This window comes from Salvelinus alpinus, chromosome 8, assembly GCF_045679555.1.
Source record: "Salvelinus alpinus chromosome 8, SLU_Salpinus.1, whole genome shotgun sequence".
NCBI lineage: Eukaryota > Metazoa > Chordata > Actinopteri > Salmoniformes > Salmonidae > Salvelinus > Salvelinus alpinus.
In genome coordinates, this window is record NC_092093.1 from 11804446 (window position 1) to 11824533 (window position 20088).

The 20088-nt window shown below is 43.6% G+C and overlaps 1 protein-coding gene and 1 non-coding gene across 2 annotated transcripts; one reads left to right on the forward strand and one right to left on the reverse strand.

Annotated features, from left to right (window-relative positions):
• Positions 1-1648: 1648 nt before the first annotated feature.
• On the reverse strand, positions 1649-17300 carry LOC139582547 (cholesterol 24-hydroxylase-like). Its single transcript, XM_071412638.1, has 15 exons — positions 16897-17300; positions 16577-16651; positions 16379-16460; positions 16019-16092; positions 15670-15756; positions 15410-15548; positions 14983-15096; positions 13224-13386; positions 12929-12994; positions 12762-12834; positions 10086-10170; positions 6228-6338; positions 2378-2466; positions 2211-2277; positions 1649-1997 (listed from the first exon to the last, which is right to left on the reverse strand). Exons 1-15 carry the CDS (start codon positions 17043-17045, stop codon positions 1842-1844), a joined length of 1530 nt encoding a protein of 509 aa, XP_071268739.1. The 5' UTR covers positions 17046-17300; the 3' UTR covers positions 1649-1841.
• Positions 17301-17398: 98 nt separating this feature from the next.
• trnat-ugu (transfer RNA threonine (anticodon UGU)) lies at positions 17399-17470 on the forward strand. The gene has a single exon. It is a non-coding gene; the product is annotated as a tRNA-Thr (tRNA).
• Positions 17471-20088: the final 2618 nt, after the last annotated feature.

The window sequence follows — 20088 nt, forward strand, 5'->3', positions numbered from 1 at the left end:
AGCAAATTCTTATTTACTATGACGGCCTACCCCGGCCAAATCCTAACCCGTACAACGCTGGGCCAATTGTGCACCACCCTATGGGACTCCCAACCACGGCCGGTTGTGATTCAGCCTGGAATCGAACCAGGGTCTGTAGTGACACCTCTAGCACCGAGATGCATCATTTATAGCTATGTGACCTGTTATTATCGTGTTATAAACATATTATAAACATGGTTTGGCCTAATAACCTATAGCACTATAATAAAGCACTGCTTTCAATCTGCAGAATGTCTCAATCCTTTTAATTGCTCTGTGAAAATAATGATAGCTTTAGTGTACACTTCCTTGCCCTGGCATGTTGACCCAATTCAAACAATGGATACACTGTTTCCAAACTTTGTACTAATTACTGAATCATCAAAGCTGAGGCGGGCGGCAGAGGAAAGAAATGTTACACTTGATTGAGTTTTCACAATGTTACCCATCATAAAACTCTAAGTAGAATCCTTCCACTTGCAATTCAGTCAACAGCAATTCATTCAACATGTTTTAAAAATGACACTCATCCAGAGGTCACGAGTGTAAACAAGAAAGTGGCAAAACATGAATGGTCTTTATTCCGCGGGTTTACAGCGACACCTTGTGGACAAAAGTATTATTATTTTCTGGGGCTCAGTGATTTTTGCTAAATGATTCTACTAAAACCGGCTTCATTTACTAAATCAGACGCACTGAGGTAATAATGTTGATTAAGAAGTTCACCGAAGAAGTGAATATATACTGTATAAAGCTCTCCACAGTATTTAATACGTTGTACATTGAATATATTGTAACGACCCTGGGTTATCCCACTTCTGACACCAATGTAAGGAAACAGGCAGGGAGCAGGTCTCGAACCCTCGACCTTCTAGCCCGAAGTCCAGCGCGCTATCGACTGTGCCCCAAAAGCATGCTCAAGCGGCAGAGTCGATATCCGCGCTTATAAACCCAGGGTCGTTACACTATATTGAACTGTAACGTTGCTGTAACAACATAATAATTGACATAGGCTGTGTATAAAGTGACATAGACTGTGTACAAAGTAACAAGATACAGACTAGAAACACTCCTATATTAAGTCCATCCTACTAAACATGATCATCATACACCCATTACATTCAAAATATAATTTCTCTATAAAAAATTTTTTTTATAATTATTTAAAAAATAATATATATATATATATATATATATATATATATATATATATATATATATATATATATATACACAGTACCAGTCAAAAGTTTGTACACACCTACTCATTCAAAGATTTTTCTTTATATTTACTATTTTCTACATTGTAAAATAATATTGAAGACATCAACACTATGAAATAACACACATGGAATCATGTAGTAACTAACACGAGATGCCACAGATGTCTCATGTTTTGAGGGATCGTGCAATTGGCGTACTGACTACTGGAATGTCCACCAGAGCTTTTGCCAGAGAATTGAATGTTCATTTCTCTACCATAAGCTTATTCTGAATGGCTGGGCCTAGCTCCCAAGTGGGTGGGCCTATGCCCTCCCAGGCCCAGCCATGTAAAATCCATAAATTAGGGCCTAGTGAATTTATTTCAATTGATTGATTTCCTTATATAGCCCTATAACTCAGTAAATCCATTGGAAAAGTTGCATGTGGTATTTATATTTTTGTTCAGAATACATGCAAATATATGCGCAAGATTGGTAAAACATTGATGATGTGTTAATCTTTTTTTTTTAAGACAGTAAAGAAGAAAGACGGAATGAGTCGAATAAGAAATATGTTGAGTTGAAAGACAAGGGCTAGTCATCTCCAGGTTCCAGTAGTCAGGCTGCGGCTGTCTGTCCTCGGTGTCTGATGCTACACACCACTCCACTCTTTGGTCTCAGAGTGCCAGTGTCCAGGATGTCAAAGGACTGGCCAGGCAGCAGGCTGAAGTCAAACCTCTGGAGAAGCTTGGCCATCACTACCTTCGCCTCCATCTGCAAACAACAGAAGGAATCTGGTGTGTGTTGTGTGTGTGTGTGTGTGTGTGTGTGTGTGTGTGTGTGTGTGTGTGTGTGTGTGTGTGTGTGTGTGTGTGTGTGTGTGTGTGTGTGTGTGTGTGTGTGTGTGTGTGTGTGTGTGTGTGTGTGTGTGTGTGTGTGTGTGTGTGTGTGTGTGTGTGTGTGTGTGTGTGTGTGTGTGTGTCTCACCTGTGCAAAGCTCTGTCCCAGACATGAGCGTGGTCCCAGGGCGAAGGGGTAGTAGCAGTAATAGGGCCTTCAGGACAGAAACAAACACAGCATCCATAACATGTCAGTTAGCTCATAATCAATTCAAATGTTGTAAAGCAACAATTAAACAATATTGGGTCACTTACTTGGCAGTGTCCGGATGGAACCTCTCTGGGTCAAACTTCAGCGGCTCCTCAAAGAACTTATCCAACCGTCCACAGACGTATGAATTGAACTGTGAACAGACAAGATAGGGGCAAACGTAAAATATGTGAGACAGCGGCAGATACAACAGTTAGAGTAGTGTACAGTAGAGACGCACCAAAATAGTCAATGAGGTGCTGACTTAAAGAAAGAACAACCTTATAAATATGAACAAATGTTTTTTATTCTTATTTTTTTAGTAGATAGTTTTGACACACCTACTCATTCGAGGATTTTTCTAAATTTTTTAAAACAATTTTCTACATTGTAGAATAATAGTGAAAACATCAACACTATGAAGTAACACATACTTGCCCAACGCTCTAACCACTAGGCTACCTGCCGCCCCAATAACCAAAAAAGTGTTAAAAAAATCAAAATATATTTGTGATTCTTCAATGTAGCCACCCTTTGCCTTGATGACAGCTTTGCACACTCTTGGCATTCTCTCAACCAGCTTCATGAGGTAGTCACCTGGAATGCATTTCAATTAACAGGTGTGCCTTGTTAAAAATTTATTTGTGGAATTTCCTTCCCTCTTAATGCGTTTGAGCCAATCAGTTGTGTTGTGACAAGGTAGGGGTGGAATACAGAAGATAGCCCTATTTGGTCAAGACCAAGTACATATTATGGCAACAACAGTTCAAATAAGCAAAGAGAAACAACATTCCATCATTACTTTAAGTCATGAAAGTCAGTCAATCCGGAAAATGTCAACAACTTTGAAAGTCTCTTAAAAACCATCAAGAGCTATGATGAAACTCGCTCTCATGAAGACCGCCACAGGAAAACAAGACACAGAGTTACCTCTGCAGCAGAGGATACGTTGATTAGTTACCAGCCTCAGAAAATGCAGCCCAAATAAATGCTTCACAGAGTTCAAGTAACAGACACATCTCAACATCAGAGGAGGAGGAGTCAGAGGAGACTGTGTGAATCAGGCCTTCATGGTCTAATTGCTGCAAAGAAACCACTACTAAAGGACACGAATAAGAAGAAAAGACTTGCTTGGGCCAAGAAACACGAGCAATGGACATGAATTTGGTCTGATGAGTCCAAATTTGCGATTTTTGGTTCCAACCGCTGTGTATTTGTGAGACGCAGAGTAGGTGAACGGACGATCTCTGCATGTGTGGTTCTCACCCTGAAGCATGGAGGAGGAGGTTTGATGGTGTGGGGGTGCTTTGCTGGTGACACTGTCAGTGATTTATTTTTAATTCAAGGCACACTTAACCAGCATGGCTACCACAGCATTCTGCAATGATATGCCCTCCCATCTGGTTTGCGCTTAGTGGGACTATCATTTGTTTTTCAACAGGACAATGACCCAACACACATCCAGGCTGTGTAAGGGCTATTTGACCAATGTGAGTGATGGAGTGCTGCATCAGATGACCTGGCCTCCAAAATCACCCAAACTCAACCCAATTGAGATGTTTTGGGATGTGTTGGACCGAAGAGTGAAGGAAAAGCAGCCAACAAGTGCTCAGATTATGTGGGAACTCCTTCAATACCATTGAAAAAGCATTCCAGGTGAAGCTGGTGGAGAGAATGCCAAGAGTGTGCAAAGCTGTCATCAATGCAAAGGGTGGCTACTTTGAAAAATCTAAAATATATTTTGATTTGTTTAACACTTTTTTTGTTCCTACATGATTCCATATGTGTTATTTCATAGTTGTGATGTCTTCTCTATTATTCTACAATGTAGAAAATAGTCAAAAAGAAAGAAAAACCTTTGAATGAGTAGGTGTTCTAAAACCTTTGACTGGTGCTGTATATCTTATTTTAAATATATATATTTTAAAATATATTTCCTTCTTCATTATTTTCCCTTAACCCTACCACCCCTCCCCTAACTAGATTAAACTAATGCACCACCACCCATAGGCCTCTAATTCCATTTTATACTGTACATACCATATACATTTTACAGACACAGTATATTTTATATTAGTTATCTTTTGTTTGTCTTGAGCTCCCCTCAACCGCTCCCATCTATCTCTGAACACCATCCAGTCCCATCCTTCAGCTCCCCTCAACCCCTCCCATCTATCTCTGAACACCATCCAGTCCCATCCTTCAGCTCCCCTAAACCCCTCCCATCTATCTCTGAAGACCATCCAGTCCATGTCTTCAGCTCCCCTCAACCCCTCCCATCTATCTCTGAAGAACATCCAGTCCCAGCCTTCAGCTCCACTCAACCCCTCCCATCTATCTCTGAAGACCATCCAGTCCCATCCTTCAGTTACCCTCAACCCCTCCCATCTATCTCTGAAGACCATCCAGTCCCACCCTTCAGCTCCCCTCAACCCCTCCCATCTATCTCTGAACACCATCCAGTCCCATCCTTCAGCTCCCCTAAACCCCTCCCATCTATCTCTGAAGACCATCCAGTCCATGTCTTCAGCTCCCCTCAACCCCTCCCATCTATCTCTGAAGAACATCCAGTCCCAGCCTTCAGCTCCACTCAACTCCTCCCATCTATCTCTGAAGACCATCCAGTCCCACCCTTCAGCTCCCCTCAACCCCTCCCATCTATCTCTGAACACCATCCAGTCCCATCCTTCAGCTCCCCTAAACCCCTCCCATCTATCTCTGAAGACCATCCAGTCCATGTCTTCAGCTCCCCTCAACCCCTCCCATCTATCTCTGAAGAACATCCAGTCCCAGCCTTCAGCTCCACTCAACTCCTCCCATCTATCTCTGAAGACCATCCAGTCCCACCCTTCAGCTCCCCTCAACCCCTCCCATCTATCTCTGAACACCATCCAGTCCCATCCTTCAGCTCCCCTCAACCCCTCCCATCTATCTCTGAACACCATCCAGTCCCATCCTTCAGCTCCCCTAAACCCCTCCCATCTATCTCTGAAGACCATCCAGTCCATGTCTTCAGCTCCCCTCAACCCCTCCCATCTATCTCTGAAGAACATCCAGTCCCAGCCTTCAGCTCCACTCAACCCCTCCCATCTATCTCTGAAGACCATCCAGTCCCATCCTTCAGTTACCCTCAACCCCTCCCATCTATCTCTGAAGACCATCCAGTCCCACCCTTCAGCTCCCCTCAACCCCTCCCATCTATCTCTGAACACCATCCAGTCCCATCCTTCAGCTCCCCTAAACCCCTCCCATCTATCTCTGAAGACCATCCAGTCCATGTCTTCAGCTCCCCTCAACCCCTCCCATCTATCTCTGAAGAACATCCAGTCCCAGCCTTCAGCTCCACTCAACTCCTCCCATCTATCTCTGAAGACCATCCAGTCCCACCCTTCAGCTCCCCTCAACCCCTCCCATCTATCTCTGAACACCATCCAGTCCCATCCTTCAGCTCCCCTAAACCCCTCCCATCTATCTCTGAAGACCATCCAGTCCATGTCTTCAGCTCCCCTCAACCCCTCCCATCTATCTCTGAAGAACATCCAGTCCCAGCCTTCAGCTCCACTCAACTCCTCCCATCTATCTCTGAAGACCATCCAGTCCCACCCTTCAGCTCCCCTCAACCCCTCCCATCTATCTCTGAACACCATCCAGTCCCATCCTTCAGCTCCCCTAAACCCCTCCCATCTATCTCTGAAGACCATCCAGTCCATGTCTTCAGCTCCCCTCAACCCCTCCCATCTATCTCTGAAGAACATCCAGTCCCAGCCTTCAGCTCCACTCAACCCCTCCCATCTATCTCTGAACACCATCCAGTTTTGATTTCTAGCTGCTACATATTTTTCCACTGTGCTGTGATGTTTCACAATATGAACAACTATTACAAAACCACTTGACAGTGGTGTTGAGGTAACTCACGAAGCATGTGACTCCCGCTGGGATGGGGATGGCGTTGATGGTGATGTCATTGGGGATGAAGCGAGACGTACCGGGAGCCGTGGGATACAACCTCAGAGTCTCCTTCAACACCTGACGGGGTAGATAGATTATCAAACACAACATGTTGAGGTACCTGGCCTTAGACCTGAGGACTTGTGTCAGCTCCCTGAGATAATGCTTTGGCTTTAGCTCAGTTGACTAATACAAGAAGAAGCAATGTGGTAACAATGTCTACACTGTATTTCTTATCAATTTGATGTTATTTTAATGGACAAAAAATATAATTTTCTTTCAAAAACAAGGAAATTTCTAAGTGACCGCAAACTTTTGAACGGTAGTGTATATTATTTTTAATATATACATATTTATATTATTTTCCCCTAACCCTACCACCCTTTCCCTAATTGGGATAAACTAATGGACAACAATACTTAAGCTTCCACTTCCAGCTTATACATACTACATACAACATATTACATACAACATACTACATACATTTCACAGACAGAATATTCTAGATTAGCTGTCTTTTGTTTGTTTTTAGTCCCATCCTTCAGCTCCCCTCAACCCCTTCCATCTATCTCTGAACACCATCCAGTCCCAGCCTTCAGCTCCCCTCAACCCCTCCCATCTATCTCTGAAGACCATCCAGTCCCAGCCTTCAGCTCCCCTCAACCCCTCCCATCTATCTCTGAAGACCATCCAGTCCCATCCTTCAGCTCCCCTCAACCCCTCCCATCTATCTCTGAAGACCATCCAGTCCCAGCCTTCAGCTCCCCTCAACCCCTCCCATCTATCTCTGAAGACCATCCAGTCCCATCCTTCAGCTCCCCTCAACCCCTCCCATCTATCTCTGAAGACCATCCAGTCCCATCCTTCAGCTCCCCTCAACCCCTCCCATCTATCTCTGAAGACCATCTAGTCCCATCCTTCAGCTCCACTCAACCCCTCCCATCTATCTCTGAAGACCATCCAGTCCCATCCTTCAGCTCCCCTCAACCCCTCCCATCTAACTCTGAAGAACATCCAGTCCCATCCTTCAGCTCCCCTCAACCCCTCCCATCTATCTCTGAAGACCATCCAGTCCCTGTCTTCAGCTCCCCTCAACCCCTCCCATCTATCTCTGAAGAACATCCAGTCCCAGCCTTCAGCTCCCCTCAACCCCTCCCATCTATCTCTGAAGACCATCCAGTCCAAGTCTTCAGCTCCACTCAACCCTCCCATCTATCTCTGAAGAACATCCAGTCCCATCCTTCAGCTCCCCTCAACCCTCCCATCTATCTCTGAAGACCATCCAGTCCCAGCCTTCAGCTCCCCTCAACCCCTCCCATCTATCTCTGAAGACCATCCAGTCCCAGCCTTCAGCTCCCCTCAACCCCTCCCATCTATCTCTGAAGACCATCCAGTCCCATCCTTCAGCTCCCCTCAACCCCTCCCATCTATCTCTGAAGACCATCCAGTCCCAGCCTTCAGCTCCCCTCAACCCCTCCCATCTATCTCTGAAGACCATCCAGTCCCATCCTTCAGCCCCCCTCAACCCCTCCCATCTATCTCTGAAGACCATCCAGTCCCATCCTTCAGCTCCCCTCAACCCCTCCCATCTATCTCTGAAGACCATCTAGTCCCATCCTTCAGCTCCCCTCAACCCCTTCCATCTATCTCTGAACACCATCCAGTCCCAGCCTTCAGCTCCCCTCAACCCCTCCCATCTATCTCTGAAGACCATCCAGTCCCAGCCTTCAGCTCCCCTCAACCCCTCCGATCTATCTCTGAAGACCATCCAGTCCCATCCTTCAGCTCCCCTCAACCCCTCCCATCTATCTCTGAAGACCATCCAGTCCCAGCCTTCAGCTCCCCTCAACCCCTCCCATCTATCTCTGAAGACCATCCAGTCCCATCCTTCAGCTCCCCTCAACCCCTCCCATCTATCTCTGAAGACCATCCAGTCCCATCCTTCAGCTCCCCTCAACCCCTCCCATCTATCTCTGAAGACCATCTAGTCCCATCCTTCAGCTCCACTCAACCCCTCCCATCTATCTCTGAAGACCATCCAGTCCCATCCTTCAGCTCCCCTCAACCCCTCCCATCTAACTCTGAAGAACATCCAGTCCCATCCTTCAGCTCCCCTCAACCCCTCCCATCTATCTCTGAAGACCATCCAGTCCCTGTCTTCAGCTCCCCTCAACCCCTCCCATCTATCTCTGAAGAACATCCAGTCCCAGCCTTCAGCTCCCCTCAACCCCTCCCATCTATCTCTGAAGACCATCCAGTCCAAGTCTTCAGCTCCACTCAACCCTCCCATCTATCTCTGAAGAACATCCAGTCCCATCCTTCAGCTCCCCTCAACCCTCCCATCTATCTCTGAAGACCATCCAGTCCCATCCTTCAGCTCCACTCAACCCTCCCATCTATCTCTGAACACCATCCAGTCCCATCCTTCAGTTCCCCTCAACCCTCCCATCTATCTCTGAAGACCATCCAGTCCCATCCTTCAGCTCCACTCAACCCTCCCATCTATCTCTGAAGAACATCCCATCCTTCAGCTCCCCTCAACCCTCCCATCTATCTCTGAAGACCATCCAGTCCCATCCTTCAGCTCCCCTCAACCCCTCCCATCTATCTCTGAACACCATCCAGTCCCTGTCTTCAGCTCCCCTCAACCCCTCCCATCTATCTCTGAAGACCATCCAGTCCCATCCTTCAGCTCCCCTCAACCCCTCCCATCTATCTCTGAACACCATCCAGTCCCTGTCTTCAGCTACCCTCAACCCCTCCCATCTATCTCTGAAGAACATCCAGTCCCACCCTTCAGCTCCCCTCAACCCCTCCCATCTATCTCTGAACACCATCCAGTCCCTGTCTTCAGCTCCCCTCAACCCCTCCCATCTATCTCTGAACACCATCCAGTCCCACCCTTCTGCTCCCCTCAACCCCTCCCATCTATCTCTGAAGACCATCCAGTCCCTGTCTTCAGCTCCCCTCAACCCCTCCCATCTATCTCTGAACACCATCCAGTCCCTGTCTTCAGCTCCCCTCAACCCCTCCCATCTATCTCTGAACACCATCCAGTCCCTGTCTTCAGCTCCCCTCAACCCCTCCCATCTATCTCTGAACACCATCCAGTCCCTGTCTTCAGCTCCCCTCAACCCCTCCCATCTATCTCTGAACACCATCCAGTCCCTGTCTTCAGCTCCCCTCAACCCCTCCCATCTATCTCTGAACACCATCCAGTCCCTGTCTTCAGCTCCCCTCAACCCCTCCCATCTATCTCTGAACACCATCCAGTCCCTGTCTTCAGCTCCCCTCAACCCCTCCCATCTATCTCTGAACACCATCCAGTCCCTGTCTTCAGCTCCCCTCAACCCCTCCCATCTATCTCTGAAGACCATCCAGTCCCTGTCTTCAGCTCCCCTCAACCCCTCCCATCTATCTCTGAACACCATCCAGTCCCACCCTTCAGCTCCCCTCAACCCCTCCCATCTATCTCTGAACACCATCCAGTTTTGATTTCTGTTTGCCATATATTTTTCTACTGTGCTGTGATGTTTCACACAAGTTCTGCACCTTTCTATTCTCATAGTTTCTCCAGATTGTAAATTAATGATACACATTTTTGCTAAGAGTATTAATATATTATTGATTGATTGATGATGGCTTTACAAATCACCCAGCAGTGCTATTTCCAGAGTTAGCTCCAACTAAGTGTTGCAATTTTTCAGCCATTCCTGAACCTGCGAACAAAAACAAGCTACATATGGGCAGTACCAAAACAAGTGATCTAATGATTCTGTCACTACAGTTAATATAGTATAAAACCTATCAATTAAGTCACTGTACCTGAGACAGGTAGGTCATTTTCCCCAGGTCAGCAAAGCTGATTTCCTGTTTCATCCCGATGACATCATCCACTTCTTGCTTCGCACTGGAGAAGTTATAGACACCAAGAAACTCAACCAAAGTATTTTTTTATTATGGAAATGATCAATAAACAAGATACATTTACCCTGATTGATTTGATATTGACAAATGTTCCACATAAATATTCTGCATTTGATGTTTTTTGTCATGATTTAAGTGACCATTGTGCTGTTGTTGCTGTTAGAAATACTAAGGTTCCTAAGACAAATCCACGTTTTATTCGTAAGAGAAATGTGAAGAGTTTTAATGAGCAGGCTTTCTTTCATGATTTGTTTTATTTTGACTGGAGCAAGATTGAGCTTATCCCTGATGTGGAAACTGACTGGAAATTATTTCATGATGTTTTTTTCCAAATAGTAAACAAACATGCCCCATTCCACAGGTTCAGGGTTAAAGGACGGGATAATCCATGGTTTTTCCTTCTGAGCTGCCTTGTATTATTCACGACCGTAATCTAGCCTGGGCTAATGCAAGGAAATCATGTTCTGATGCTGATCAGCTTATTTTTAGGCAGTTACGAAACAAGTGTTATTTTCTTCTCAGGAAGGCCAAGTCTGAATATTTTATGTCTGTTACCACTGATAACCTGAATGACCCTAGAAAGTTTTGGAAGACTATTAAGTCTGGAAACAGTAATGTTAATGAATTACCGTCATGTGTTTTGAAGGACTTTGTTGCTGTATATGACAACTGAAATGCTGAATTGTTTCAATGAGCACTTTGTATCATCTGGTAGCCTGTTTGATTCAGTGTCCTCTGTCTCTGTACAACCCTGTGGATGAACCAGCGAGAGCTGGTCAAACTTTTAGCTTTTTGCCATTCTCAGTGCAGGAGGTACATACAGCCCTGAAATCCTTAGATCACAGAAGGCCTGCAGGTCCTGATCTTTTGGATCCCTGCTTTTTAAATCTGGCAGCTGATTTCATAGCTGAACCACTTACATATCTGTTCAATCTATCCCTGGAATGTAATGAAATTCCAAAGATCTGGAAATCAGCATTTGTCCTACCACTTTTAAAAGGGGGAGATCCAACTCTTTAAAAAAATGATAGGCCAATCTCAAAGCTGTCACCCCTGGGGAAAATACTTGAAACCGTTGTGAGTGAACAGCTAAAAGAGTTTTTATTTACTAACTCTATTTTATCAATGTACCAATCGGGCTTCAGGAAGTAGCATAGCACAATTACAGCAGCCATGAAGGTTTTAAATGATATCACTGAAGCCCTTGACAAAAAACAGCACTGTGTCTCACTTTTTATTGATCTCTCTAAGGCTTTTGATACAGTTGATCATGCTATACTGAGGCAGAGATTGTCGAGTGTAGGTCTTTCGGAGCATGCAGTTGCATGGTTTGCGATCTATCTGTCTGATAGAACTCAGTGCACTCAATTTGATGGGCTCATGTCTGTTAAATTGTCTGTCTGTAATGGTGTGCCCCAGGGCTCTGTACTTGGTCCGCTCTTATTCACTATTTATATCAATAATTCAGACAAAAATGTGCAAAAAGAGCAACTTCACTTTTATGCTGATGATACTGTTTTTTATTGTTGTGCCTCATCTCTCACAAAGCTTTCCAGAACTTGCAAACTGCTTTTTATACTGTTCAACATACCTTGTGTAAATTGAAGCTTATTCTCAATACTGACATAACTAAACTGATGGTGTTTTCTAAAGCAAGAACTAGACCTCTGAACCTTTCACCTATTACTACCTGTCAGGGAAATGAGATTGTGATTTTAATTGATGACGGCCTCTCTTTTAAATTGCATATTCAACAACTTACAAAAAATTGAAGCTGAAGTTGGGATTTTATTTTAGGAATAAGGCATGTTTTTCTTTTGAAGCCAGAAGGAGGCTAGTATCAGCTACATTTATGCCTTTACTAGATTATGGTGATATTTTATATATGAATGCTTCCGCTCAGTGTTTGAGATCAATTGACACTCTTTACCATGGCACTTTGAGATTTATTTTAAACTGCAACACCCTTACGCACCACTGCACTTTGTATACCAGGGTTGGCTGGCCTTCTCTAGTCACTCGTAGGCTCAGTCACTTTGTATACCAGGGTTGGTTGGCCTTCTCTGGTCACTCGTAGGCTCAGTCACTGGTATACTTTTATTTACAAAGCCGGTTTGGGTTTACTACCATTTTATTTGGCCATTTTTATTGTTCAGAAATGTGGTGGATACTCTCTTCGTTCGCTGGACTTTATCCTGCTAACTGTTCCAAATGTCCGAACTGAATTTGGTAAAAGGGCTTTTATGTACTCTGCGCCATTGTCTTGGAATGCCTTACAAAATACTTTTAAACTTGTCCCGATTGGTGTTTTTAAATCACTGATGAAGGATTTTGAGACTGATTCCCTGACCTGTCAATGTTTTGAATTTGCTGTTTTATGATTTTGTTATACTCTTGTGAATTCTATGGTTTTTACTAGATTACTTGTAGTTTTTCATGTTGTCTGTCTGTAATTGTGTAATGACTTGGTGCTGCCTATTTTGGCCAGGACGCTCTTGAAAATAGAGATTTCAAATCTCAATGAGCCCTTCCTGGTTAAATAAAGGCTAAATGAAATTAAATAATAAGACCTACTTGGCCAATATCTCTGGCAGCCTTCCCAGTTCCATGACAGCAAAAGCTAGTTGATTGGCTGTTGTCTCTTGCCCTTTCAAGAGGAAGAGAAAACAGTAAAGGCTGTTAAGGTAAATCCAGCTGCTGAATCTTCAATTGTGTGGGGAATTGTTTTTATGGAGACCCACCCGCAACGAATAACGTTACAAAGTTGTCCAGCATAAGCTCCTCATCTTCATTGTCTTTGTTTTCCTCTGAAATGATGAATATATACAAGTTTACAGCATTGAGACAATACTGCTACTGAACCTCATCAATAACATGACTGTTTTAGCTGACAACGTCACATGCAGAGCCACAAAGTAAAAAGTCTCCAATGTTAGCCTGGTCCCAGATCTGTTTTGTGCTGTCTTGTCTTGCCAACATTGGTAGGAGTTGTTAAGACAGCACAAACAGATCTGGGATCAGGCTACTACAACGTGCCTTTGCCAGCCGTCTTGAGGATCTGTGTCAGGATATCTTTAGGAACATCCTCGCCATTTTGGATGGCCATTTTCCTCTCGTTGATCCACCGTCTGCCTGTCGAACGCAGGAGCCGAACAGACTCTTTCACCTCGTTGATGAACTTCTTGTTCTTTGGGTAGAGCTAATATGACATTCAACAAAAATGTAATTGTTAGATTAGGGAAATAGGAAATTCAACCATATTTATAGGCCATCTAGGGACTGATGCTATACATTTTATGAAGCATTGTGGTGCAGTACATCTGTCTGTTGATGATTCAGTGTGCCAATGTTTTGACTGTATGTGTGATAATAAAATAAATACATGAAGGATGCCATCCCGGGCCGGCTCTACGGTGTGGCAAAGCCGGACATTAACCCACTGATAGAATTTGTGCCCCCCCAGTTTTGTTTCCCCATAAACATAACAAATGGTATATGAAATACCCTGCCCGGTTTTGCCAGTGTAGTGCTGCCGGGCCTGCCAGTAGCTCAGACAGCAGGCCTGACCATGAGGTTGAGGACCATGAGGTTGAGGACCCTAGCATCAAATATAATACCAACCCACCCCTCATGCCACATGCTGACCAACAACATCGAGAAGAGCCAGGGCCTAGCACCATCAGGACGAGGGTAACATCACAACAAGCACCTGCACCTCCGTTACCCCAGCCACTAGGACCTGATGTAAACCCAGATAATCTGTTGTGAAGGGATGGGATGCATGGGATAATGACAAGCAGTAGTTAAGGCAAAGATTTTTTGCATATTTTTGTTAGGGAACACCTACTCTGTGAAGTGCGCGTGTGCAATAAATAAATTCACCTTTGCACTCCTTGTAAACAACGCAATATTTTAAAACTTTGGCAAAGGGTAAAGTCTACAAAACTTTGTCCACTCTGTTCGTAGCAGATTGTAGTTTTGGGAAAAGAAAACTGTATTGAGATCAAATGTTTCATCAATGATAAAATGTGGAAACGCCAAGCGGATGCTTCACAACTATACATCCGGTGAAATATCTGTCTCATTGTTCTATCTGTGGTCTGTCTCATTGTTCCATCTGTGGTATATGTCTCATTGTTCCATCTGTGGTATATGTCTCATTGTTCTATCTGTGGTATATGTCTCATTGTTCTATCTGTGGCATATGTCTCATTGTTCTATCTGTGGTATATGTCTCATTGTTCTATCTGTGGTCTGTCTCATTGTTCCATCTGTGGTATATGTCTCATTGTTCCATCTGTGGTATATGTCTCATTGTTCTATCTGTGGTATATGTCTCATTGTTCTATCTGTGGTATATGTCTCATTGTTCTATCTGTGACATATGTCTCATTGTTCCATCTGTGGTATATGTCTCCTTGTTCTATCTGTGGTATATGTCTCATTGTTCCATCTGTGGTATATGTCTCATTGTTCCATCTGTGGTATATGTCTCATTGTTCTATCTGTGGCATATGTCTCATTGTTCTATCTGTGGTATATGTCTCATTGTTCGATCTGTGGTTGAGGTGTTTGGGTTTTTCGTCTCTGGTCATTTGGACGTATCAGGATTGGGAAAAGGCGGTGCTTCACTTCACACGGATCAGAAGGGGGAGGCTTTTGCTGAGAATTTATTTTTGTAAGGGTGGAGAATTCGCACACCGGAACTCTCAATTTATAACGCATTTAATACCGCAGCTGACCAAATTACACAAGATTTTTGTTCTGGGTTAATCAAGATTATGCCACTATTTACCTGGAAGGTGGAGTCTCTGACATAGTGGACCATTCCCTTCAGACACATCTCTATGGCTTTGGGGAACTGCGTGTCACTCTCCTTCAACAGATCAAGATCCACTCCAAACGCCACCTACAGGTAGAAACACAGATGAACAACATTGATGATGATGATACATTTATTATGAGTGCCTTTCATGTTTCAGATCAAGCTTATTAGCATGTCACCTGACCAGCAGCAACTCTGAGTCCTAGTTATGCATTATAATGGCTAGCTCACTGGCTTGGCTGCCTAATAGCTAGATTACACAGTGGCTTGCATAATAAGTCAATTGTCATAACCTGAAAATGTGTCACTTTGACTGGTTCTCCTGTTTGTCATGAAGACAGCTTCATGTGAAATATTAAACTGGCAGGGGCAGTGTGTAGGAATGACCATTCGTTACCTTGGTGATGATATCCAGGGTCACAAGGTTGAACATTTGGTGCATGTTGGCGGCTGTGTTGGTGTCAGCCATGTCTGCCAGTTTATCCATCAGACGCTCTGCCCGCTCGTTGAACGCACCCATCTGACCACGCAGGTACCTGGCAATACACAGCACGATGGAAGGATGGATGGATAGGTGGATTGGTTGACTGACAGACAGACAGACTGATCCATTGAGCAATTGATTATTACATCATGTGAAATAGATACGTGTCTTACAGACTGCTGAAGGCAGGGTCCATGATCCTTCTCTGTTTGTACCACGCATCATGATTATGAGCCGTAATCAGACCATTTCCCAGAAACCTGCGGAGAAGCAGGACAACAGAGTATTTACTGTACCCTGACACTGAATCCCCTTGCCAATGACCAAGGGGTCCAGGTGTAATGTCTAGGTGGCTTAATGTAAGTCAGACAGCATTCCGATTGAATGTATTGGAAAATATTCGGTACCAACCGAAACGTCAACACAATTTTTTTTTAAACGCAGATGTAATGGTACGAAGTCGGTGGCAGTAATTGTTATATGTTGATATAGCATAAATGACACAACATATTCAGGAATCACCTCTGTCCAAATAGATTGAAAAGACCCTTGTAGACCATTGAGTCTTTGGGGTACTTTGGTGACATCAGCACTTCCTGTGGTCGAGAAAGCAAAATGTTTGTTTATTTTGGTGACATCAGCACTTTCTGTGGTCGAGAAAGCAAAATGTCTGTTTAGTTTGGTGACATCAGCACTTCCTGTGGTCGAGAAATCAAAATGTCTGTTTAGTTTGTGGAGGAAATGGAATGGGCACTTTATTTTAGGGTAGAGTACAGACAGAAATGACTGGGTATTTTCTTTGTAAAATAGTACAAAGAAATGGACAGATGCTTAACTTCTTCCCTTAAACCAGGCGTGTGTAATATTCAGGCACAGGTTTACCTTGGTGGTATCAGGGCAGGTGACAAACAGCATCACAATGTGCATACCGTTGATACGGTACACCGGTCCATATGTCTCAGACCTGTCAAAGATACAAAAGAATACACTAAATAGAATGTAAAATGTCCCAAGACAACTTGGTGTGTGTGTGTGTGTGTCTTGGCCACCATCACCACTGCTCCATGGCATTCAGCTCACCATTCCAGGAATTTGTCGTGGATAACTCGACCATTGCTAGTTTCCCTCAGGATTGCGGAATGTCCGAATATAAAACTGTGGGAAAACAAGACACGTTTATTCCATAACTGACAAATAAGGACGTTCTGTTGAGTCATCCCTTCAACCAAGTTCACTCAGTGAAAACGCAAAAGACAGGTGAAACAGCGACCCCTGGCGGTTATTAAGGCTAACTTTTCTCTAGTTTCCCTGATCATAATGTAACTCAATATACATAGTTGAAAATAACTTCCAGCTACAGTATTTAAAATAAATGTTCAGGTTACATAATAATGACTTACCTGTCCCTTGGTGGTCCCGGTATGTGATCATATTTCAAATGAATATATTTTATGTACAGACAAAAACAGAGAAATACGATCAAAATCAAACCAAGTAGGCACATAAGAACATAACCAATCCAACCTGCAATCAAATGAAAAAGTGCCATATTGCAGTAGACTAGCTAGCTCGCGGTGACCCTACAAGCAGGGTATGTAGTCTGCTTTTCGGACTGAATTTGGTCACCCGTAGTACTATGCCGCGTTCACGTTGTAGTCGAAATTCGGAAATGTATAACTAGGTAAATGATTGTTGTTATACATGTGCGGCGTTCACGATTCAGCAAAATTGACATTTCCGAGTGTCCTAGTTCCGACATGTGAACGCGCACTAGTCGTCTACTACTGCTTTTATGGTTTACTGTGTTCGTGACCAATTTCCGGGGGTCATTGTTTGTATAACGACAGGCGCTAGATTCTTCATGAGTAAAAACTACCTACGTGCCTGCAAATTGACGCATTTGGCTCTATAGCTCAGTGGTAGAGCACTGGTCTTGTAAACCAGGGGTCGCGAGTTCGATCCTCGCTGGAGCCTAGATATAATATATATTTTCTGCCACACGGGTGTGCTGAGAACGTGTAGAAGAGAGCCTAGAATATGACATCGTCTTGATAATGATCTGGTATATTTTGCACACATTTGACCCCTATGGGTGAAATTTTAAACACGTGTTGAATGCAAGTGTAAGAATGCTACTTAGATTTAGCGTATATAACGACTCCCACATCACTGTTGTAGGCTGCTACAGCACGCGCTCGTCTTCGGGAGACGCACTCTCTTTCTGATGTCCTGCACAAGTTAAATGACTCTGAATTCATTATTGTAGGAGATTTGAACTGGGACATGCTTACATCTGTATCGGACTCTTTTAAAGAACTGTGTGACTCTCTGAATCTCACTCAATTAATTAATGCGCCTACAAGACCGAATCCCAGAGCACCTAACAAATCAATGCTATTGGACATTATTCTAAGGAAATTATGTCAGTGTTCACTGTGTGTTAGAAATACATCAATGATCAAAGCTAAATATTTGTTTTAAATACAGTTTAGACCGTTTGATGAGCAAGCGTTCTCACATGATCTGTACCATAATATAGACAGAGTAAGTCTGATCCTTGATGCTGACAATGCCTGGGACTATTTTTATGTGAAATTTGTGTCCATTTGTGATAAGCATGCCCCTGTGAAGAAATGTAGAATCAGTGGAAGGGACAATCCCTGGTTTTCAGATAACTTGGCAGAATTAATTAGAAAGAGAAATGTCACTTGGGTTCAAGCTAGACTAACAAATGCTCCTGTTGACTGGGCCTCCTTCAGAGCACTAAGAAACAAATGTACAGGATTGATCAGGAAGTCCAAATCAGATGACTATTTAAAAGCAGTCACAGAGAACCTTAACAACCCTACCAAGTTCTGGAAGCTAATCAAATCAGTGTCAGGTTCTAATGTACCCTCTGGTCTTCCTGACCATGTAATGATGGATTCTAATGACGTGAAGGATAAAGCCCATATTGTAGGGGTTTTTAAACAAGCACTTCATATCTGTTGGGTCAGTTTTTGATAATGGTGGGGTCCAGGCCTCTAATGTAAGCTCTGTTAGAGTCAACTATGATATAGGCCCTCATGTCAACCATTTTAACTTTGAGCCTGTTTCTTATACTGAGGTCTATGAAGTACTAAAGGCTATAGACAGTAAAAAGTCTGCAGGTCCAGACAACCTGGACCCCTACCTCTTAAAGATAGCAGCTGGTATTATTACTGAACCTGTGGCTCACATTTTCAACTTGAGTCTCTTGACCAATTCCATACCCAGCATTTGGAAATCAGCTTACGTCCTTCCGCTGCTAAAGGGTGGAGATCCCTCTGAATCCCTAGTCAACTCACAGTTAAACTTCTTAATTGAAAAGAACATACTTGTCACGCCCTGGCCTTAGTATTCTTTGTTTTCTTTATTATTTTAGTTAGGTCAGGGTGTGACATGGGGAATGTTTGTGTTTTTGTATTGTATAGGGGTTTTGTATGTATTATGGGTCTGTCTTGTCTAGGTATTTGTATGTCTATGGCTGCCTAGATTGGTTCTCAATTAGAGGCAGCTGTGGTTCATTGTCTCTGATTGAGAGCCATATTTAAGGCAGCCATAGGCATCAGGCTTTCGTGGGTAATTGTCTATGTTGTACGTTTGTAGCTTGTGTGTGCACTTACGTCTTTAGCTTCACGATCGTTTGTTGTTTCAGTTTGTTAAAGTGTTCGTTGCGTGTTTTTCCTTTTCTCTAAAATAAAATAATGTATTTTGCACACGTTGCGCCTTGGTCCACTCTCTCAGCAAGACGATCGTGACAATACTGGTTCAGCCTGGTTTTAGATCGGGGCACAGCACCACAACTGCAGCTATGGCAGTGGCAAATGACACCATAAATGCACTTGATAAAAAGCAACATTGTGCTGTTCTGTTTGTTGATTTATCAAATCAAATGTATTTATATAGCCCTTCTTACATCAGCTGATATATCAAAGTGATGTACAGAAACCCAGCCTAAAACCCCAAACAGTAAGCAATGCAGGTGTAGAAGCGCGGTGGCTAGGAAAAACTCCCTAGAAAGGGAGGCAAAACTCCCTTATCAAAGGCATTTCATTCAGTTGACCATCAATTGTTGTTAGCTAGACTCAGTAACATTGGTCTAAGTGAAGGGGCACTAAATTGGTTGAGGAACTATCTTTCTGACAGAACACAATGTGTATATACTGATAATCACAAGTCTAGCTTTCTGGAGATTAATAGAGGTGTCCCCCAGGGTTCCATTGTAGCTCCTGTGTTGTTCTCAATTTGTATTAATGATTTGGGAAATGGGATGCAACCAGCAAAGTTACATCTATATGCAGATGATACGGTCATATATTAATGTGCTCCTCCTCTGGTTCAGGCTGTTGAAGAGCTCCAGACTGCTTTTCAGTCACTGCAGGCCTCCCTTTATGGTCTCAAACTGGTCTTGAATCTACAGAAAACTAAATGTATGACCTTTACCAGGTCTCACACTCAGCCAGAGAAGGTTAGCATTGTCACATCTGGTGGCTTATCTATTGAAAAAGTGTCATCCTACAAATACCTAGGTATGTGGTTGGATGACCAGTTGTCCTTTAAAGTTCATGTGG